The sequence below is a fragment of the Macaca nemestrina genome, chromosome 7 (genome assembly GCF_043159975.1).
Source record: "Macaca nemestrina isolate mMacNem1 chromosome 7, mMacNem.hap1, whole genome shotgun sequence".
Taxonomy (NCBI): Eukaryota; Metazoa; Chordata; class Mammalia; order Primates; family Cercopithecidae; genus Macaca; species Macaca nemestrina.
This window is the reverse complement of record NC_092131.1, coordinates 171,721,272-171,744,037: the sequence shown is the minus strand read 5'-3', so window position 1 is coordinate 171,744,037 and position 22,766 is coordinate 171,721,272. Positions and strand designations below refer to the sequence as shown.

The 22,766-nt window shown below is 51.5% G+C and overlaps 1 protein-coding gene across 8 annotated transcripts in view; it reads left to right on the top strand.

Annotated features, from left to right (window-relative positions):
• Positions 1-22,266, top strand: part of LOC105497527 (OTU deubiquitinase 7A) — a 368,351-nt gene extending 346,085 nt beyond the window's left edge. For all 8 annotated transcript variants that reach the window (XM_071067240.1, XM_071067242.1, XM_071067244.1 and 5 more), the window contains 4 exons: positions 1,088-1,237; positions 15,780-15,894; positions 16,068-16,152; positions 18,609-22,266. In XM_071067240.1, coding sequence (XP_070923341.1) covers positions 1,088-1,237; positions 15,780-15,894; positions 16,068-16,152; positions 18,609-20,027 — 1,769 coding nt within the window. In that variant the 3' untranslated portion in view covers positions 20,028-22,266. The remainder of the gene's footprint in view (positions 1-1,087; positions 1,238-15,779; positions 15,895-16,067; positions 16,153-18,608) is intronic.
• The last annotated feature ends 500 nt before the right edge of the window (positions 22,267-22,766 follow it).

The following is a 22,766-nucleotide window of genomic DNA, read 5'->3' as shown; positions in this document are numbered from 1 at the left end:
TGTGGCTCTTCATGCTAAACAGCTGCCATAGAAAATCTGATGTGGCCACGATGGTTATGTAGCCAGGGAACTGGGAGGACACAGGTCCTGCCTGGCCCACCCCCTTCCCTGTGTGGCTCAGGGACACGGGCCTGCTGAGGTCTGCAGCTCTCCGTGCAGCACCAGGACTCGCATCGGGGCCCTGCTGTGCAAGCCCAGGACTGAGCTCCCAGCACCATCAGATATCTGAGTTGCGGGGCGAGGGAAGGTCCACCCTTCCTACCATTCTACTCACAGCCCTCTTGCGGGTACCCCCACCCTGCCGCCTCTCAGTGGGACTGTCCTGTGAGCAGAAGCACAATGATCAATTTAGACAAAGCGAGGATGGGGGAGGAACTCTAAGAGTTCGTCAAAGACGTCCTTGAAATTACCGTCCCTGAATTCTGCCCAAGGAGTGCAGCAATACGCTGACTCTGGGGCCAAAAGGCAAGACGTTTCATGAGCTAAAAGCAGATGCTGCTTTAGGACAGATATTTCCGAAGTTATTCTATTTTGGTGAGGGTGTTAGGCTTTTCTGCCCTCTTTTTTACAAGTAAGAAAATGAGATTGTGTCCCTGTCACTGAAAGACTCGATCCCTTTGATTCTCAGTTCCCATCTGACTTACATCTTGGTCCTGGAGCTCTCTGGCTGGTTCCTTCAGATTCAACAGAAGAGGTTCTCAAAATATAGAACAAATATACACCCTCGAGAAGCGTAGATATTGCGTTGTATACAAATGCTTTACCAAACACTAGGAGAGGAAGAAGTACATCCAGAAAAATGTGGGCTTCCAGGCTGCGACTGCTCTGACCAATCTCGGGTGACAGTGTCACCCCAGCCCTGGGGCTCCTGAACACCTGTGCAGGTCTCAGGGCCGCAGGAGTCCTGGGGCAGACAGATGACTCTGGAAACTCTCAGCCCCATCCCTCAGCACCGCCTCCATCTGCCCTCCTGTCCCTCCGCTTCTCCACGGAGCCCCCTGGGATAGTGAGGGACAGGGACGCAGGGGCCTCCCCTCCCAGCTCAGGCTGCTGCTCCTCACACCCTCACCCTGGTTTGTGTCCACAGCGTTCGCACCCATCCCATTCGGAGGGATCTACCTGCCCTTGGAGGTCCCTCCCAACAGATGCCACTGCTCGCCTCTGGTTCTGGCCTATGATCAAGCACATTTCTCTGCTCTCGTGTCCATGGAACAGAGAGACCAGCAGAGAGAACAAGGTATGCCTGACTCCCCAGAGAGTGCACGCCGGGGCCTGGGGTGGGGCAGAGCCATCAGAAGGGACCCCGTTGCACAGGGAGGGGGATTGTGGAGACCTCCCCTAGAAGCACACCTGTGCACACTCAGCAGTGACAGTTTTTGCATAACACTACCTTATGCATGTGTGAACGTTTTCATTGAAAATAACCATGTGAGAGACAACATTCTCTTTAAAATACTGAACAAAGGCAACCTACCCTTAAATAGCTTTTACTGTTCTCCCTTTCACTTGTATACGTATTTTATAGGAATGTAATTAGTCTTAGAGGTAAATTAAAGGGAAAAAAACTTCAAGAGCAAGTATTAATGAACTATGGCCCACCACCATTTTTATAAATAAAGTTTTATTGGAACAGAGCCACATTCATTCACGAGGCATCGTCTGTGGCCGTTTTTGCACTACAGTGGTAGAGAGAGGAGCAGCCACTGACACCGAGGCCTGCAGCGCCTAAAATATTTACTTGCTAACTAGCTCCTTATGAGAAGAGTTTGCTCACCTCTGCTCCAGGGTAAGCTTTTAACTCAAAAGGTCAACATTTCCTTTCAAAGCATTGCAGCTGAGTTTCCTCTAAGCAGCCATTTCAATGCTGCCGATGTTGGGCCGGCCCCACAGGCTGTGCACTGCACAATTCTAGGGCACCAGTCAATGTCTTTGCTCGGGAAATAGGGGGATTTTGTTTGGAACCATTGCTGTTTTCTCATGTTAGCTATGGATGGATGTGTGACCAGCCGAGTGGAGAGGAAACTCCTTCCTGTTGTCACTCTTGTTTGTGGTATAGGCAGAGACTCACTCCCCCACGAGACAGACGGACAGGCAAGACCAGCTGTTTCAGAGTCCCTGCCACTGGGTATGGTTCCAGGGAACGGGAAGTGATCTGGCCAGGCCCACCAGGGGCAGGAAGCTCGGGGTGTCTGCTTCTGAACTTTTCCACTGAGTGTGCAGCTCAGGAAGTAAATGCAGCAACAAGATTGCCCCGCTAGGACTCCCAAATGCTACTCCTTCCTTTAGACAGCTGGCAAGGAAAGGACGCAGACAAATGAACAGAACCCAGCCGCCCCCAGCCCTCCGCCAGAGGTGGCACCAGCGTGTCACTTCCTGGCCTGGCGGCTGAGTTAGGAGTGAGGCTGGGGCTGTGGAGCAGAAGCTGAAGGTGAGAAACGCACAGGGCATTCAAGACCCCTTCCCAAGAACAGATACAGATACAGATACAGATACAGATACAGATACAGATACAGATACAGATACAGATACAGATACAGAGCTCCCAGGAGCCGACACACACGCAGCACAGCGGCAGAACCCAAGTTGCAGAAGAGAGAGGACGGGAGGCTGCAGCCAGCCATGACAGGAATGTCACATTACAGTTCTTTATTATTTGCAGATGTGGCACTGGCCACAGAAGGACAGATTTGATCAGTAAGGCCTAGGAGGTCTTTCCATTGTCTCCCCGCTTTCAGTCCAGAATGCCTGCACCGCCTTCCTGGGGGTTTAGCTCTTTGTAGGGCTGACCCAGCCTCTTGGGAGACCAGAAGGGCCTTTTCAGGACCTGGGATCCAGGCCAGGGGCTGGGCCCTCTGTCCAGTCCCCAGGGAGACTCTGTGGTCACAGAAAGATGATGGTCCCAAGGCCAGCATTTCCCAGTGCCAAGCACAGGGTCCAGATACCCGGCCCCTCCTGGCAAAAGGCACCGAGTGCTCTTCCAGGCCTCCGGATCCTGCTGCTCGGTGTTTTCAAGGCACGTACGAAAGCATCCTTCCTTCAAAGAGCGCCCGCGGAGGCCGCCGTGGCCCGGGGCCTTCCTTCAAAGCGCGCCCGCGGAGGCCGCTGTGGCCGGGGGCCTTTCAGGAGAGCCTTGCAGAGTTGTGGGGGGTCTCATCTCTGATGACCTTGTTTCTAAATGCTGGGATCTGCTCCCAATGCACCCCTCAGAGCCACTGTGGTGTGGGCCTGTGGCTCCCTCACACTCGAAGCAGCCCACTGGGGTCCTCCTGGGGTGGTGCGGGTCCCCGCATCCAAGGCCATCCTGTGGCCGGGCTGCACATTCACCCATAAGGTCCCCACGACCCCCTGCAGGGCAGGTGCCGTGGCCACGCTCTTTGTCATGCACCCGTGTGCCCCCTTACATCTTCACCTCTGCAGCCCTCCCTCTGTGCCTCGAAGGACACTGAGGGGATGGGACAGAGTTGCAGCTGTGCTCTCAGGTCACAAGACTCCTCAGCAGAGAGGGACGTGGAAATCACAGTGAGGCTGCAGCTTCCAGGATGGGACCCTGCGTCCTCTGAGCGCAAAACAGGAGCAGCCACACCACAGTAGCAGGCTCAGGCCTGCTGGGGCGAGCTGGCCAGACCGCCAAGTCGCAGGGCCTGGTGGGAGGCAGGAGATGGGAGACTCCAGAACACTGAGCCCCAGGACACCACCGGCCCCACTGTGAAGCACAGGTGTCACCCTGTGCCATGGTGCCCAGCCCGTCCTGTAGACGGCACCCTGTGACAGAGGCTAATAGATACAGTAATCACAGGCCCCAGGAAGAGCAGACACCATGTCCTTGTGCCTGAGGAACGATGCTTTGAGAGCCTGGAAATGAGATTAAAAATGTATTTCAGGCTGAGACAAGGCTCCCTTCTTCCCATCACCCCCTTCCTCCTCCACTGTTTACATGGCCCGTCATGTCTCATCCACATGTGTCCAGCTCCTGGAGGCTTAAATATCCATGAGGCATTCTTTAAACTTCTCATCTCGAGTGCCTCTCCCTGTAAGGGAAGCCCCCTCTTATAGGTGCTACTGCCACGGCCCAGCTACTGCTGATGCCGCCACTGGCCGTCTTCAAGGTCAGGAATCCTCCCCTGTTTCCCAGGCTAGGCCAGGACTCGGGGAGAGGGAAGGGCTTGAGGTGGAAGGTCAGGAGCTGGTGGGACTGGTCAGTATGGGCAACCTGAGTGGCTCAGGCTTTGCAAATCTACCTTAAGACTTTTTAGATCAAATGTATGCATTCTTTCTTGGTAGGTTCCACACCTGATGGCCACCTGCTTTCTCCAGGGGAGGACATTAGTCCTTTGCTCCCTGACACCCTGAGCCCTGGGCCTTCAGCTCTTTGCAGGAAGCAGCCTCCTTGCAGCCACATCTTAAAATGGCCTCCAGGGGAGCGCTGTGAAACTCAGATCTGGGCATTCTGTCAGCACCCAGGCCAGGACAGTTCATACTGGCCACTGAGCAAATGTGTACATTATGAAAAATCAAATCAATTAACAGGAGAAACAGAGGTGCCACATAGTTCCTGGAAACATAGAACCTAGGAAAGAACTTTGGAAATCATCCAGTGCAATAATCCCAACTCCCCCTCCTTTTATAGCAAACGTTGTCCAGTGTACTCTTCATTATCCTGAAATGAAATTCATGGATAATGTTACCTATGTTGGAATAAAGTCCATTTCATAACCCCCACATCGGGAGAAATCAAAGGAAACCAATGTAATCAAATAGTCTGCATTTCTGTAAATGCTCTCACACAGCCATACCGAGAGACTCAACAAAGCAATCAGATCCTGGCACCCATATGTGGGGTGCCTAGTTACACAGGCAGGGGACATAGGTGTGCCGAGCATACCTTCAAATACCCCAGGAGGCTCTGTCGTCCAAAATGACAGCTAACTCTTGGTAAAGTCCCAAACAAGCCAAACACAGCCTTGCCCGTCTCCACAGCTCCTCTTCCCTTTGCGTGGATATAGAGCCATGCAGCGCATACCCTCGTGTACATGTTAGCTCTCGGCCTGGCCAGCAGGTTGCACTGGGAAGGGCTGGGTGCATACGGGTGCTGCCTAGGTCTGCACCCCACCTTCAGGCTCATATGTTTGCAGTTGCTTCCTGTGCTCAAGTGCCGCTCTAAGGTCCTTTCCAGGAATCACGATTTAACCCTTCCCATTTCCTATTCCCCGCTTTACAGAGGGGGAAGTTGAGAAAGGAGGAACCATCCCCAGGGAATGGTTGCAGCCAGTGAAGGATTGGGAGGGTGGATGGCGAGGCTTCTGCAAAGACTTGGCCCAAGAGAGTGGCATTCAGAGAGCATGCAGCTCCCAGAGAAGAGGCTCAGGAAGTGGTACCCCAAGTCAAAGCCTGCTTGGGATGAGACAGCATCTCAGACCTGGTGTCTCAGGAACCTTCAGGGTCGAAGAGGGTAGGGAGGGGGTTCTTTGTTTCATGGAAGGTGTCAGTGCCATCCGTGGCTGTTCTTTTCTTTAAAATGTATTGGCCAGGCGCGGTGACTCATGCCCGTAATGTCAGCACTTTGGGGGGCGAGGTGGGTGGATTGCCTGAGCTCAGGAGTTCAAGACCAGCCCGGGCAACACAGTGAAACCCCATCTCTACTAAGATATAAAAAATTATCTGGGTGTGGCAGCATGCGCCTGTAATCTCACCTACTCGGGAGGCTGCAACAGGAGAATCTCTTGAACCCGGGAGGTGGGGGTTGCAGTGAGCCAAGATTGCACCATTGCACTCCAGCCTGGGCGACAGAGACTCCATCCCACCCCCAAAAAATTAATATCCAAGTCCATTGTTTAAATAGTTCTTCCCTCATATATACAAACAGCCTGTGAGCCTCTGAGGCATATCCAGGGACCACACAGAGGTCAGGGAGCCCTCAGCGCGTCCTCCGTGCCTTCCCCCAGGGGTCTCGCTTAAGGACCCCAGAGAGCAGCACGCAGGCAGCCCTGAGGGAGTCCACTGGTTACAGATGGAGGGGGAGATGCTGGTGTGAACAGAGAGCTCCGAAACGAGGCTTACAGATGGTCACACCAAGGTTGGCCACTCCTTTATTGGGAGCAGAGACTCAACACATTCAAAATGTGATACTTAAAAAGAAAAAAAATGTTTTTCCAAAGAGCAGCTTACCAATTTGTCTCTTGCTGCTTAGGAACAACACAGCAAGTTTTAAGTGCCTGCTAGGGATCTTGGGAGCCGAACAGAGTACTTCTACCCACCGGGCCATGGAATCAGCCTTCCATCAGTATTTGATGCATGGCTCCTGGTTAAATCAAACGCTCACCTGTGCTCTACTATTCCCCAAGCCATGTGGAATGTGACGTTCCAATTTTCAACATGTTTGACAACGAACCATGCTTTTTCTTGCAGGATTAATTTACAATAGACAAATCTAATCTCTTTTTCAATAGAAATGTATCTTTACATGTTACAAATATTATTACATATTCTGCTCAACTTGATTTCATAATTGTGTTAAAGAATTATTTATTGGCCAGGTAAGGTGGCTCACGCCTATAATCCCAGCACTTTGGGAGGCTGAAGCAGGCAGATCACAAGGTCAGGAGATCAAGACCATCCTGGTTAACATGGTGAAACCCCATCTCTACTAAAAAATACAAAAAATTAGCTGGGCATGGTGGCGGGCGCCTGTAGTCCCAGCTACTCAGGAGGCTGAGGCAGGAGAATGGCGGGAACCCGGGCGGCAGAGCTGGCAGTGAGCAGAGATTGTGCCACTGCACTCCAGCCTGGGTGACAAAGCAAGACTCCATGTCAAAAAAAAAAAAAAAAAAAAAGAATCATTTATCAAATACCAATCAAATTGGTCTATTTGTGTACCCATCTGAATAAAATAATGGAGGAAATATGTAATGCCTATTACGAGACATTACAGTAAGAATCAGATTACTTCATGGTAGCAAGAAAGTTTTTTCTTTTTTTTCAAACTTTTTTTTTTTTTTTTTTTGAGATGGGGTCTCATACCCAGGCTAGAGTACAGTGCCGTGATCTCAGCTCACCTCAACCTCCACCTCCCAGGCTCAAGAGATCCTCGCATCTCAGCCTCCCAAGTAGGTGGGACTACAGGTGCATGCCACCAGCCCAGCTAACTTTTTGTGCTTTTGGTACAGATGGTGCTTCTCCATGTTGTCCAGGCTGGTCTCAAACTCCTGAGCTCAAGTGATCTGTCTACCTCAGCCTCCCAAAGTGCTGGGATTACAGGCATGAGCCACTGCGCCTGGCCAGCAAGAAGGTTTTAGAAACCAGAAGTGACCCCAAACTGAATTACCTTTGTCATTAGCCTCCCTTCTCTTGGCTACTTTCTAAGTTTGCCAGTTGCCACTGAAAGACAGGGTCAGAGTGGGAGTAAAAAGCACAGCTACGCCTACCCCTGTGGTGTGTGACCACAAGTCTCACTGGGCCATATTCCTTTGCCACTCCTCTCAGCAGCCCCAGAGCACAGACCCCTGAAGAACCCTTCTCTGCAAAGGCCCCCGGCTAAGGGGTGACAGGCCGAGGAGCTGGGGTTGGGGGCATCCAGACTTTTAGCTGAGACCTCTGCTCCTCAAATCTGTCATCTTTGACATTGTTGACCTACGGATCACAAAGCACCATGAAGTGGCCAGGAGCTGTGGAAGGAACTTCATGGCTCTGGAGCTCTGTCCTCAGCTTATAGAGGGGACACGTGCCGAGAGAGCTGAGTCACACTGATTAAAAGCACGAGGTGTATTTATCCACAATACATCTGCTGATTGGTTCAGGCCCTACCCCAATGACCATCAGCTCAGGGGCCCAAAGCATTGTTCCAAAGGGATGCCAGCCACAGTTAACTCCGCGGAAAGAACTGGCCAAGAGTTTTTCACTCATGCCTGAAGGCCTGGAGAGAAGAGAAAGCAGGAGTGCACCCAGATGCCAGCCTCCCCCCAGGAGCCCTGCCTGTCCCCTCCTGAGCTACAAAGTAGGAACAGACACTTGGATCCCCCACCAGACCTCCCCAAGACATCCATGCCCACAGGAAGCGCATACCAGCCACCACCGCCCCTCATTCTCGAATGAGGATCCCAGCCATCGCTGTGTAATGTGCAGGTTTCTCCATCTGGCCGCTCCAGGCTCCTGAGGACCTCCACACTCCCATGCATGGTACTGGAGTGAGAACATGCACTCCAATAAAACCCCTTCTGAGGGGGGCTGGGAGGCAGCGGCACCAGCCACCTGTCCTACCTACAGGACAGGAACAGCCAGCACTCACTGTCCTGGATGTGGGGAGCGAGGCTTTGGTGGGCCAGGGTGACACCCTGGTTCTGCTCTCTGAGAAGACCCCAGTTGTCATTGTCCCACAGGGCCACATGTGAGGCGTGCACAGAGTGCGTCCTCTGGGGCTGAAAGCTTCACCACCCACTTTTGGCCTGAGCTCAGGAGCCCAGAAATTGTCTTAGATGCTGAACGCTCTCTCAGTCTGAGAGCTTTTTCAGCAGCACTCTTTCCAGTTTTGTCTTAGTCAATTCAGGCTGCTGCCACAGAATACCACAGCCTGGGTGGCTCATAAACAAGAGAAATTTATTTCTGATAGTTCTGGAAGCTGGAATACAAGATCCAGGAGCCAGCAGATTTAGTGTCTGGTAAGGGTGTCCTCCTCCTGGTCTACACACAGCAGCTTTTTACTGTGTCCTCACATGGCCAAGAGAAAGAGAAGAGTGCTCTTGTGCCTGTTGTTATAAGGGGACTAATCCCATTCTCAAGGACTCCACCCTTGTGCCTTAATCAGCTCCCAAAGATCACACTCCTGATACAGTTACATGGAGACTAAGCTTTAACAGTGAATTTTGGAGGAACACAAATATTCAATCAATAGCAAGCTTATTCCATAGACCAGTGACCAATCCAAAGATCTTATCTACATATAAACTTCAGAGAGAATGTATGTCTGCCACCATTGGCCCTGATGCCCAGCCTAGGGCCCCCATCCTCAGGGACTGGCCTTGGCCTCATGCGCAGGCCATCATTATTTCCCTCCTCCCTCCCTCTTTGCTTTGAGTTTAATTTGCTACCCCTTTTCTAGTTTCTTAAGGCAGAAATTTTGATTACTAATTTGAGATTTGTCTTCTCATCTAATATAAGCATTTTAATGCTATAAGTTTTCCCCTAAGTACTGCTGTAACCTCATCATACAAATTTTGATGTGCTATATTTGCATTTTAATTCTGTTCAAACTTAATTTCCCATGAGACTTCCTCTGGCTCATGGATTATTTAGAAACAGGTTGCTTGAGTTTCAAGTTTTGGGGGATTGTTCAAATATTTGTTACCGGTTTATAGTTTCAGTTATGACATGAGCACAAACATGATTTCTGTTCTTTTCAATGCACTCAGACTGACTAAGAATATGTTCTGTGTTGGTGAATATTCCATATGTATTTGAAAATAATATATACTCTGCTCTTGTTGGGTTCTAGAAATGTCAATTACCTCAAATTATCTGAGAGTGCGGCTCATTTCTTCTATATCCTTACTGGTTTTTGCCTATTTGCTCTGTCAGTTACTGAACAAAAAGTAGTGAAGTCTGCAGCTGTAATATATGTATTTATCTCATTTTTGTTAGTATTTGCATCATGTACTTTGAAGCTATGTTATTAGGAGTATTCATACACATAGGATGATTATGTCTTCTTGGAAAATTGACCCCTTTATCATTATGTGATGTTCTTCTTTTTCTTTGGTAACAGTCCATGTTCTGGAGCCTACTTTGACATAAATGTGGCTACTCTAGCTCTCTTTCCATTAGTGAATATCTTTTAACCGACATATGTCTTTATCTTTACAATGGGATTCTTTTTTTTTTTTTTTTCTTTTTTCTATGACCTCAACCTCCCAGGTTCAAGCAGTTCTCCTGCCTCAGCCTCCCAAGTAGCTAGGATTACAGGCATACACTATCATGCCCAGCTATTTTTGTATTTTTAGTAGAGACAGGGTTTCATCATGTTGGCCAGGCTGGTCTCGAACTCCTGACATCAAGTGATCCACCCATCTCAGCCTCCCAAAGTGCTGGGCATGAGCCACAGTGCCTGGCCCCTACAATGAGATTCTTGTAGACAGCATATATGTGGGTTTTGCTTTTTTATCCAGTGTGACAATTTTATCTTTTAAAAGATATGTTTTGACCATTTTCCTTTAATAGTATTAATGATATGTTTGGATTAAAATCCACCATCTTGCTAGCTGTTTTCTGTGTATCGTATGGGCTCTTTGTTCCTTTTGTCTCTTTTCTGTCTTATCTTGGGTTAATTGAGCTTTTTAATGGTTCCATTTTATTTCCACCATGGACTTGTTATTATAGCCCTATTTTTAATTGTTAGTGATTTCCCTAGGGTTTACAATAAACATCTTTAATTAATGAGTTTTTGTTTTTTTTTTTTTTTTGAGACAGAGTCTCACTCTGTCACTCAGGCTGGAGTGCAGTGGCGCAATCTTGCAGCCTCTCACTGCAGCCTCCAACTCCTGGGTTCAAGCAATTCTCCTGCCTCTGCCTCTAGAGTAGCTGGATTACAGGCATACAGCACCATGCCCAGCTAATTTTTGTATTTTTAGTAGAGATGGGGTTTCATCATGTTGGCCAGGCTGGCCTCGAACTCCTGACCTCAAGTGATCCACCCACCTTGGCCTCCCAAAGTGCTGGGATTATAGGTGTGAGCCACCACACCTGGCCTAATTAATGAGATTCTATTTTAAGTAATATTATTCTACTTCACATGTTGTGTAAGGATATTACCACAGTGTATTACCTATCCCTCCCTCCCATTCTTTCTGTTATTATCAGACATTTTATTTTTACATCTGTTATAAATTCATAATGCACTGCTGCTCTTTGCTTTAGACAGTTATCTGTTACAGCAATTAAAAAGACGAAAAAAATGAATTTTCACAACCATTTATTCCATTTCCATCACTCTTAATTGTGTAAATACAAGTTTCTAGTGGTACCATATTTCTTGCACTTTAACATCTCCTATAGTTCAGGTCTGCATGCAATGAATTTGCTCACTTTTGTTGGAAAAACTCTTTATGTCTTCTTCATGTTTCAGAGATATTTTGGCTAGGTATAGAATTCTAGATTAACAGTTTTTTGGGTTTTTTTCTTTCAGTACTTTAAAAATGTCACTCCATTATCTTCTGGCTTACCTGTTTTACCTTGAAAAGTCTGCTGTAATTTTTATCTTTGTTTCTCTATATATAATGTATCCTCTTTTTTCTCAGGCTGCCTTCCAGGCTTTTTTTGTCTTTGGGTTTCAGAAGTGTTAAGATGCTATTTTAGGCATATTTGTGGTGTTGTTATTTTTCCTGCTTGGTGTTCTCTTAGTTTCTTAGACCTGTGTTGATGGTTGTCATTAATTTTGAAAAATTCTTAGCCATTATTTCTTTAAAATGTAATTTTGCCTTGTTCTTTCTCCTCTTCTGGGATTTCATTTACACAGAACTTAAGGTGCCTGATATTGTCACACAGCTCTTAGATGCTGTGTTCATTTTCCCACCTCCTTTTTTTTCTGTTTCAGTTTGTGTAATTTCTAATAACCTATCTTGAGGTTTACAGATTCTCTGCTCAACTATTTCAAGTCAACTGACCAGCCCCTCAATCATTCTTCACTCTATTATTGTGTTTTCATTTCTAGAATTTTCATTTAATTCTTTCTCATAGATTTGTTCTGTATGCTGAAATTAACCATCAAATCTTGCATGGTGTCCAGCTTTTCTATTAGTCCTTAACTTATTAATCAGTTACTTTTAATTCCTTGTCTGATAGTTTCAACACCTGTGTCATATCTGAGTCTTGTTCTATCAACTGATTTGTCTTTTATCAATGTGTTGGGTTTTTTTAGTCTTTCCTTTCGCCTCATAGGTTTTATTGTTGTTGTTGCTGAAAGCCAGGCATCTTGAGTGGGACAGTAAAGACTGCAGTAAATCACTTTTATTCCTGGAAAGAAGCATGCCTTTCCTTTTGCTAGGTTTTTAGAGTCTAGGTTTGGACCAGTCTAGTCATGCTAGCCCAGGAGGGTCTCCCCCATCCCCAGATCCAGGGATACAGTGCCTGCCTAAGACAGATGCTTAATTAGAGTAACAGAACATGACCCTTAGTGCACCCAGTGTTTGTTGCCCTATACTCTGCAGTTTAAGCTTTTGTTCCTTGGTAGAGGTGGGATAGAAGTATCTATGGAGACACTCTCTTAGAATTCCTGCCAGTCTTTTGTGGGAGAACCAGGCAGGTCCTGTGGAGAGGATCCTGCAAGTGCATGTGAATTCCCTTTATATCTTCAACCCCAGGGTTCCATACTATTTCACTAGCTGATACTCTTCCTTTACCAATTTAACCATTTTCGCTGAATTATTCTTACTGCGGTCCAGCTGAATTGGCCCTTCTTAAGCTCATGTCTGTCTCTCCTTGGAGGCACCTGTCTTTCCTTAGGTATTGGATAAGTCGGCTTCCCTGTGACTTCAGCTGTCTGCTGGGTTAAAGATAAGTTGTGAATTTGCAGTTTGACTGGCACGTTGTCATGGTGGAACAATGCTCTTCCAGCTTCTCACATCGGAGACAAAAACCAGAAATCTTGATTTTTTTAGAAAATACGTACTCAGAAGATATTCAGGCTAGTATGAGATGATGGCTATGTGTTTCCAGGCTAAAGGACATACAAGAGGCCTTTCAAAAACAACAACAAAACAGCTTTCTGGCCTTTCTAGGCTCATTTTGAAAAGCAGTTGCTGTTCTAGACATTTACCACCAGAGGGCAAGCCGCTGTGCGTCTGCTACTCGCTGGTAAAGCCAGGTTTCCAATAGGGAAATGTCAGAGTGTACAGTGAGAGGCAGAAGCATCCCCAACAGCCGCTGCTCACAAGAAGGACCTGTTTTCATGGCCTCCTGGCCTGAGCTGTCCCTGGGCTCTGCAGCCCTAGCCCTCACCACAGGCCGCAGTTGACCCTCTGCAGAGAAGCCTGTCTTTAAGCCCCTCGGTGTCTTCCGTTGTGAGCAGGCACGTCCCTAGAGCCTCTCTCAGTAGCTGGTCCTTCACCCCAGCCAGATCTAGGCCGCAAGGCTGCAGGGCCCTTCTAGGAGGACAGGCAGTAGCCCCTTCAGGGGTATTCCCCCCGTGCACTGGGCAGCTGGAATGGAAGGGAGTCCATTCCAGCCCTGCTGTTGAGGGGAGGAGTCCCCAGGAACCCCATGATAGAGAGGTGAGGGTGACTGGAGTGCCGTCTTAGCTTAGGTGGTTTGTCTGAAACAAACAAACCAAAATCAGAGTGGCTTAACACCGTGGAAGTCTAAAGGGAGTGTTCTCAATTGTCAGGCAGCTCTTTAGTGGGGATCTGCTGTCTTCTGCAGGCACCATGGAAGGGAAGTGGGGGAGAGGCCCCCCTATGCCTGAGCACATCACCCAACACTTCCCACATTGCCTCTGCCCACAGACCATGGGTGCCGCTAGGTGCCTGTTCCCCCTAAATCCTGGGGGCGGGGTGGCTAAGACATGGAGTGGTGGCTGGGCTGATGCTCTCCAATGGCAATTCTACCCTGGGAAGCGGGTGGACAGCCAGACCCAAAATGTCCAAGTTGCACCCACAGGAACTGCTTCTAACAGATTATTCTTGTTCTAGAACAATATTTCCTGAATTTGCTTGATTTTAAAAGCCACAGGAGATGCTTATTTAAAATGTCACTTTCTGAGTCGTTTTCCTGGACACTTTGGTTTGGTCCATCTGTTTATGGGGGCTTGGAACTCCCAGGAGCTGCACTGCTGTATTCGGGGAAACATTGTGGATGGGGAGAGCCTGTGCCACCCCCTGCCCCGTGAGTAAGAAGCGAGGCTAACCCCTTCTCTGTTTGTGTAGTGACTCATAGAACTATGGGACAGGCTGCTGGGCACCACCCAAGGGAGACCTGTCCCTGAGCCAGCCTTGCAGCCCTCCCTGGGTGTGTCTACTCTGCAGCTCAGACCTGGGAAGGGTGGCCACGTCAAGGCAGAACCCAGCAGGCTGCAGCAAAGCCAGGCCAAGCTGCCCCTGACCTCTCAAATCAGAGCACTGCACTTTCCAATCCCAAGCCAGATTAATGAAAAGCCCGGGCCAGGCGCAGTGGCTCACGCTGTAATCCCAACACTTTGGGAGACCAAGGCGGGCAGATCACAAGGTCAGGAGATCGAGACCATCCCGGCTAACACAGTGAAACCCCATCTCTACTAAAAATACAAAAAATTAGCCAGGCGTGGTGGCGGGTGCCTGTAGTCCCAGCTACTCGTGAGGCTGAGGCAAGAGAATGGCGTGAACCCGGGAGGCGGAGCTTGCAGTGAGCCAAGATGGCGCCACTGCACTCCAGCCTGGGCGACAGAGCAAGACTCCGTCTCAAAAAATAAAGAAAAAAGAAAAGAAAGGAAAGCCCGGAGCTGGCCATTGGTCAGCAAAGCTGCATTTCCCTTATTCGCAGCTTGGGGAGGCTGGGGAAGAAAAGGTGCAGGGGTGGAGAGGGGAATTACTTGTACCCACTTTTCCTCTTAAGCAACACTGGAGGGCAGCATTGAGTCAGTTTTTCCAATTTCTTACCAAATCAACTATTGGTATTCAGTCTTCGATTTGATCTATTTCCTTGCCTTTTTGTTCTTGCCATGGCAGCCTTGCTGTGAATCACGGGCTCCAGCAAAGAGGCAAAGCAGCTGACCCAAGGCCTTGGGCTGTGCTTCTCTGCTGTGGTGTGACTTCTAGGAGTGGGGCCTGCAGGGGAGCTAACTGGAGCCCACAGGAGGCTGCTGCTTGCTCCGAGGAAAGACTTGGGGAGATCATCTCCCACTTCCTCCTGCCCTTGTCCCTGACAATGCCCTTGGGAGGAGTCAGTCATGTCACGAGGAACTCCTCTCATCAGGTCCCCCAGCAGCTCAGAAGCTCCTAGAAGATCCCAAACCTGTAGACACCCCCTCCACCCTAGCCCTCCTGGAGTGAGCCAGGATTTCCCACGAGTGGTGAGTTTCACCACAGAGCTTTTGTGATGAGTCAATCCCTCTGAGAAATGACCAGCCAGTTGCTCGTCACTGCAGTCTCCACTGACATGTGACCTCCTCAAAAGGACCCTCTGACCCCACCCGAGAAAGGCTTCACCATCACTGCCTTCTGCCTGCTGTTGACCCTTCCAGGGCTCACCACCACCTGACATTATGAGGTGTTTGTTAACCTGCTTATCTGTCCCCAGCACAGGTGAGCTTCCTACGGGCAGGGGTGGGTGGGTCCACGGGTCCCAGGCACTGACACAGACTTGTGGCACAAAATCACAAATCGGTAGAGGTCAGCAACACCCTTGCTCACCTGACTTGTACATTCAGCCTTTCTCTGGGATGAGACAGGAGAGCTGGGCCCCAGGCCCACCTGCAAGGTAGCCTCCCAAAGTGTGCCTAGCCTGCCTAGATCCTTCCTAGAAATAGCAGAAGCAGCAATAGCTTTTTTCCCATTCTGATGCCCAACGGAGTATCTGCCATTGGACAGACCCAAAGAGACCCAGGGTCCAGGTGACGCTTCCAACTGCTCTCCACTGTCTACAATAAATATGGAATTTTAAAAACTAGCAATAGTGGTTTTGGTCTTCATGCTCCTGCTGGCACAGATCTGTGTAGATCTCCACTCGGTGCACTTGTCACCTGAACACCTGGCTTGGGTATTTCCTTCCCATCCTCCCTGGGGAACGCCGGGGCTCCCAGCACGGCTCTGTCTCTTCTGTTCCAGCCGTGATCCCCCTGACGGATTCTGAGCACAAGCTGCTGCCTCTGCACTTTGCAGTGGACCCTGGCAAGGACTGGGAGTGGGGGAAAGATGACAACGATAACGCCCAGCTGGCCCAGTAAGACCCTACTCTGTCCCTTCCCCCAGCGCCCACAGGGAGGGCTATGGCTGGGGCATCCTGGGGAGGGGCTGTACCACCCCTGCTCCTCCTGGGACAGCTGGCGTGCCGGTGGGCTGGGTGCTACAAGGGCCAGCTCCGACCATTTCAATAGGGTATTCTTCTCTTGCCAGCCTTATCCTGTCGCTAGAAGCCAAGCTGAACCTCCTCCACAGCTACATGAACGTGACATGGATCCGGATCCCCTCCGAGACCCGGGTGAGCCTGGCTGTGCTGGGACCAGATCTGGCAGTAGGGTCCAGGCTGCTCAGCTCCAGCCTGGCCAGGGTGCATCCTCCCAAACGCTCCCACACTCTTGCCTGCCCCTGCCTGGTCGCCCACGCCCGCCATACCCACAGCCCAGTAGCTCCCCCATCCCTTTGACCTAGCCACCCTGGCTGGGGTTTGAAGTGGCTCTGGTTGGACCCAGTGGGTGTGTACACACGTGTAGGCATGTGTGCACGCAAGCATGCACTCTTGTAAAAGGATTTTTGACCCCCTATTTTCTGCAGAAGGAATAAACACGCCCACTCAGAAAACAAGCGACAGGCAAGTCACAACACAAAACTATCTCTACTGAGATCAGAACACAATGTGCTGCCGCAGAGCGGAATTAATTATAAACTGTGTGGGTCCTCAAGAAAGCCAGGGAACTGAGCGCGCGATTCCTCGGCGCCCCCTTCCTCCCCTCCCGGAGGCAGCACGCTGGTGGGTGGAGTTGGCAGGAAGGTGAGGAGAGGGGCCCGTGCCCCGTGAGGCTGCCTGCCTCCAGAGGGTCGGGGCTGCCCCTGCTTGCAGACGCTGAGCGATTCATTTTAAGCATCTGACTGATGTTTTCTGAAATCTCAGTAGTGAGCTGCCAGGGAAAAAGATTTGTAAAAAAAAACAGCCTGCAAATAATTGGTCCTCTCCAGCCAGTTACTTAGACTTGAAGTGGGGCTCATAAGGAATTAGTAAAGGAGAGGTGTAAGTCAAGGAGTCGGGTGGTGGTCAGCACTGCTCAGTGCTCTCAGACTCCGGCCTTTGCCTGTACTTCATCTCCCAGGGCTCCACGAGGCGGGGACTGATACCCCATTTTACTGATGGCATAAGTGACAGCCAGTCGGTGGCAGTCTGAGTGCTGCCTCTCAAAGGCCTGGAGCACTCCGGTGGTGCTGTGGCTGTTGTTCTTCAGCACCCACATGGGGAGTGATGGCAGCGGCTCAGGATCTAGAATCAGGAGGCTCTCGGGCTGAGCATAGCTTTGCCTGCAATTGCCAGGCCTCGGTGCCTTCATGTCAGATGCAAGGCTCTCAGCTGACAACCGTGGGAAGGGTTCTTCCAGCCAGGGACTCCCGAGCCCGCTCTCAGTGCCCTCCTGCTAGCACCAGGCGCACCTCCGTTCCTGGCCCAGCCCGTGTCCACCCTTTAGTGTCTCACACACTGGTCTGAGACACTTCACACCTTCCTATCCCAGGTGGGAAGGGGAAAGGAATTTCAGAGTGGGAGGTGGTGTGGGTCAGTTCTGCCCACGTTTGCTTCAGGGTGACCTGGTCACAGGACAGTCACCGACTCATGGACTTGCTTGAGGGGCCTGGGGGTGGGGAGACAAAAATTAAGTGGGGGAGCAATGGGAGCCTTCTCCCAGGCTCATCCCCTGGAGGCCAAGGAAGCCTGTTCAGGTATGGGCACCAGTTCCTGCAGCACCCAGCAGCCAGCATGAGGGATCCTGCCTCTCGTCCAGTGAGTCAGAATTCTCTCCTCACCCAGGGAGGTCCCTCTGCAGACGCAGTAGGTGCTGCCTGCCTCTCTGCCCTCCCATCTCTTTTCTCAGGTTCTCCCCACCCCAGATATGGTCGTGCCCTCCTCAGACTGGTTGACCACCTCAGTGGGTCTCATCCAAGCCGTGCTTCCCAGCGTCACCCCACCCCAAACCACCCAGGGGTCCTTTTCTGGGAATGGGAACATCTTTTTTGCTGAGCGCAGGCCTATTTCAGAATCCTCCTCAATTTAGCACTCCACCTTGCCAAACTGAGTGAGAAAGGAACCCCTGAAGCGATTTGGCATCCCTGAATCAAGGGGGTGTTTGATTCAAGATCCGATGAATGAGATTGAGTACAAGGTTTCTGTCCCCTGCCTGGCGTGAGGAGGCGGGACATCTTTTCAAGGGTGACAGTTTTGTGCAGGCCCAGTGTCCTCCCCACCTGAAGGCCTCCATCTTCAGAGGCTGGCCTGGGACCTGTGTCTGGTCAAGCAGGCGGCCTTGTTAGTGGGGAAGGCCAGAGTGTGAACCTGATCATTCTCTGAACTGTGACAAGGCTCTGGGGACCAAGGCCAGTGGGGTATTTGCACCATGCCCCAATCCCCCACTCAGGGTTCCAGGCTACCAAGTACCTGAGGTCCCCCAGAGAGAAAGAATGAGTACACCCCAGCTTCCGTGGCCAGAAGACACACGCAGATAAGAAGTCCCTACATCCTTTTACTACTGCAGCGAATCAGAGCCCACTCCTATCCGCTCCTTTCCTTCAGCACCGCCCATCCAGGTATCATAGTCACCAGAGAGACAGTGGGGACTGGGACAGTGAACCTTGAGGGCCCCAGCCTTGGCAAGACAGGGGCAAGGTGTCTCTTCCTCGGCCAGCCCGTGGACCGCTCTTCTCTAACCATCTTCACTCCGGCCCTCCCTCTCCACACAGGCGCCCCTGGCACAACCGGAGTCTCCCACGGCCTCGGCAGGGGAGGACGTGCAGTCCCTGGCCGACTCGCTGGACTCGGACCGCGACTCGGTGTGCAGCAATTCCAACAGCAATAACGGCAAGAACGGCAAGGACAAGGAGAAGGAGAAGCAGCGCAAGGAGAAGGACAAGACGCGCGCCGACTCCGTGGCCAACAAGCTGGGCAGCTTCAGCAAGACGCTGGGCATCAAGCTGAAGAAAAACATGGGCGGTCTCGGCGGCCTGGTGCACGGCAAGATGGGCCGCGCCAACTCCGCCAACGGCAAGAACGGGGACTCGGCGGAGCGGGGCAAGGAGAAGAAGGCCAAGTCGCGCAAGGGCAGCAAGGAGGAGTCGGGTGCGTCGGCAAGCACGTCGCCCTCGGAGAAGACCACGCCGTCGCCCACGGACAAGGCGGCGGGCGCGTCGCCGGCGGAGAAGGGCGGCGGGCCGCGGGGCGACGCCTGGAAGTACAGCACGGACGTGAAGCTGAGCCTCAACATCCTGCGCGCCGCCATGCAGGGCGAGCGCAAGTTCATCTTCGCCGGCCTGTTGCTCACCAGCCACCGGCACCAGTTCCACGAGGAGATGATCGGCTACTACCTGACCAGCGCGCAGGAGCGCTTCAGCGCCGAGCAGGAGCAGCGGCGCCGCGACGCGGCCACTGCCGCCGCCGCCGCCGCCTCCACGGCCAAGCGGCCAGCGCGCAGACCGGAGACGGAGGGCGCGCCGGTCCCGGAGCGCGCCTCTCCGGGCCCGCCCACGCAGCTGGTGCTCAAGCTCAAGGAGAGGCCGAGCCCCGGGCCCGCGGCGGGGCGGGCGGCGCGGGCGGCGGCGGGCGGCACGGCCTCCCCGGGGGCAGGCGCGCGGCGTGCGGGCGCCAGCGGACCGATCCCCGGCCGCAGCCCCCCGGCGCCAGCGCGCCAGAGCGTCATCCACGTGCAGGCGTCGGGCGCGCGGGACGAGGCGTGCGCGCCGGTCGTGGGGGCGCTGCGGCCGTGCGCCACGTACCCGCAGCAGAACCGCTCGCTGTCGTCGCAGAGCTACAGCCCGGCGCGCGCCGCCGCCCTGCGCACCGTGAACACGGTCGAGTCGCTGGCGCGCGCGGTGCCCGGGGCCTTACCGGGCGCGGCGGGCCCGGCGGGGGCGGCAGAGCACAAGTCGCAGACCTACACCAACGGCTTCGGCGCCGCGCGCGACGGCCTGGAGTTCGCCGACGCCGACGCGCCAACCGCGCGCTCGAACGGTGAGTGCGGCCGTGGCGGCCCGGGGCCGGCGCAGCGGCGCTGCCAGCGCGAGAACTGTGCGTTCTACGGGCGCGCCGAGACCGAGCACTACTGCTCCTACTGCTACCGAGAGGAGCTGCGGCGGCGGCGCGAGGCGCGTGGGGCCCGGCCCTGAGCGGCGCGGCGCAGGCGGCGAGGTTCTACCTTCGAGGATTTCTTTTCCATTGTGTCGGTGTCTTTTTTACATGCTCTGGTCCACCGGAAGGCCGGCGCCTCCTCTGTCAGTGCCGTGTACGTGTTTGGTCAAACGTTCCTAATGGTGCCTGAACCTACACTGACGCCACTCAGGTAGTAGACGGATAGGAAACAAGTCATACTGTTGGAAGTGGGTGTGCTAGCCTAGCATCTGCCTCGTACCTGTGGAAACTCAATAGCCATTGCAAGAGTATTTTTGTTCCTCAGTAAGAAATAAAGAAATTCGCAGCCCTTTGTTTTTAGAAGGGAGTGTTTTACATGCTTTTTTTGCTTTTTTTTTTCTCCTAACCTAGCGATGACCTCTTCCAGGTAGCGGTCCCCTGTGCGCGGTTGGTAGTACCCAGGGCTTAGAGTGAACGCGCACCCGGGGCTGCGGTGGAGGCTCCTCTGCGAGCTCCACTTGCCTCCCATCCCGGGACCTAGGAGAAGGCGGGTACCTGGCCGCCAGCTGACGCCCTGGTGGTCACTGTGGCCCTTTAGAAACACACAGCTCCATTTCATAAGCCAAACCTCCTCCCCCAGCCCCGGCTCAAGCACCATTCACACACTGCCATCCAAGCCGCGGGCGGCCGTGGGAAGGGCACTGGACCACCCGTCTCGCGGGCGCGGTTAGGTACAGCGATGGCTCCCAGTGCCGGGCAGCTCAGGTGACAGGAGCTTTCCAAAGACACCTAGGGTCCAAAAAGCAGGGTTCCCATCTCACAATTTGGATTTGCCCATAGAGGAGAAGATAGGACAGCCTGCTCACATTTCTCCTTTGAAGGCACTTCCACAGTGGACTGTCGCTGGAGGGCCCCTGGGCGATGACCATCGGTGCCCCGGGAGACAGCGAGGAATTCACCCTTCGGTCACTGTGTAAGCCCCCACTAGGTTTCTGCTCTTTCCAAAGGGGAGGAGCTGGGGGAACCAGGAAGGAAGCCCACCCCAACACCTGCATCTGTCTGGGTTCAGCCAGGTAAAGGGACTCACTGTGATCGTGGCCCCTCCATGGGGCAGGACGACCCTGCCTCCGTCTCGTGACACAATGAGGGAGCAGCCCGATCCCTGTGCGGTCTCTTTTTTGGTGCCTCCTACATTTCTTGAGGAAAAAAAAAAAAAAAAAAAAAATGTGTCCTTAGCTACCCTGTTTGAGCAGCAATATGCAGCCTCTTCCTTCCAAGATTACCTCCGGAGAACACCATTCTTGGCCAGGGACACTGAGGAGCTAAACCTGCCTCACTAAGGAACGAGCTTGTTTCCAAGAAATGAGGATAAGATGGGTAAAATCCTCACTAACAAAAGAATACTATAAAACCTGTGAGAGCCTTAGAATAGCTTCTAATACTCCTAGGAAAGGAGAAAGCGCCTGGTTTTGCTGTGAGTGTATCCTCAGAAAAAGCAGGAGGTCGACCATCTCTTCACTGGAGCCAGCTTCTCCTCTAGAAACGATGCTTTTTTCCCTAACTAAAGAGCAGCAAAAACAAACAAACAAAAAAGTGGGAGGGGATTTTTTTTACTTGTTTGGAAAATTATAATAAAACAATTATCTCCTGTGAGTAATGCCTTTTTGCTTTTAATTATTCCACAGCAGGTGGAGTTTTCAGTAATTTGTTCAAGTTTTGCATAAGTGGTTCCTTAAATCAAAAATTATTTATTAAATAGGATCTTTAAGAAATTTTTTGAAAGTTTTACTTTTCCTGCTGAACGATATTTTCAATGTCTGGTAATTACTGTACTAACATTCACGTCCCTGATATTACTGGGGTTTCTTTTATTACTCGGAAAACAAAAGTGGTTTTTTAAAAATCTCATGGAGAGGGTCTGTGGCAGCTTTCTGGACTGATTCTTCGTGTCACGCTGAGCAGCCGCTTTGGCATCCAAAGCTGTGGGGTCACAAGAAGTGTTGCTTCGGGTGTGGATGCCAGCCACTCCTCATGCCCCTCACTCCTAAAAGATGGAGACACCCAACCTTAAAAATGCTTCAGTGGTCCATTCAGAAACCAAACTCGCATGCACAAGATGTCAAGGAGGCATAAAGTCAACTCTTGTTTGTTTTTCTCATTTCTTAATGTAAAAACAGCCAACCAGAAGTTTCTAAAACTGGCTATGCGAATTCAGATCTTTTCTTTCTCATGCTATCTGCCTGGTTTGTTTAATTAAAAAAAAAAAAAAAAAAAAAACTGAGAATAAAAACAGTCCGTTGTAATACAGGAAAACCTTCCAAACCAGGCAGAGTACGTAATTATCAAAGCACCAGGACCTATTCTACCCTTGCATTTCAAAGTTACCTCCACCCATCACCATCTGATGACAGATGTGCCCTAAATAAGAGCCTGCGATAAAACCACTGGCTGCATCCTGCGCCCCAGCTTCTCAGTGTGGTAAAGAGGCGCCAGACGTCTGTAGACACCTGCTCCAGGCTGGTACATTACCACTCAGTCCACATGACTTAGGAATAGGATCTGAATCCATCCTTCCTCTAAACAGTATTTAAAAAAAAGGGGGGGGGGGGAGAGAGCCGATAGTCATATTAAATGTGCAGGCCCAATGCACCGACAGCACGCTCCTTGAGAAGAGCTGTTTAGACCTCGTCCCTGGCCAGAGACCAACTTCATCAGGCTGGCCAGGAGCTATTAAAAACTGTGTTGACTGCATGTGGGCCAAGGGCTTCCCTCATAGT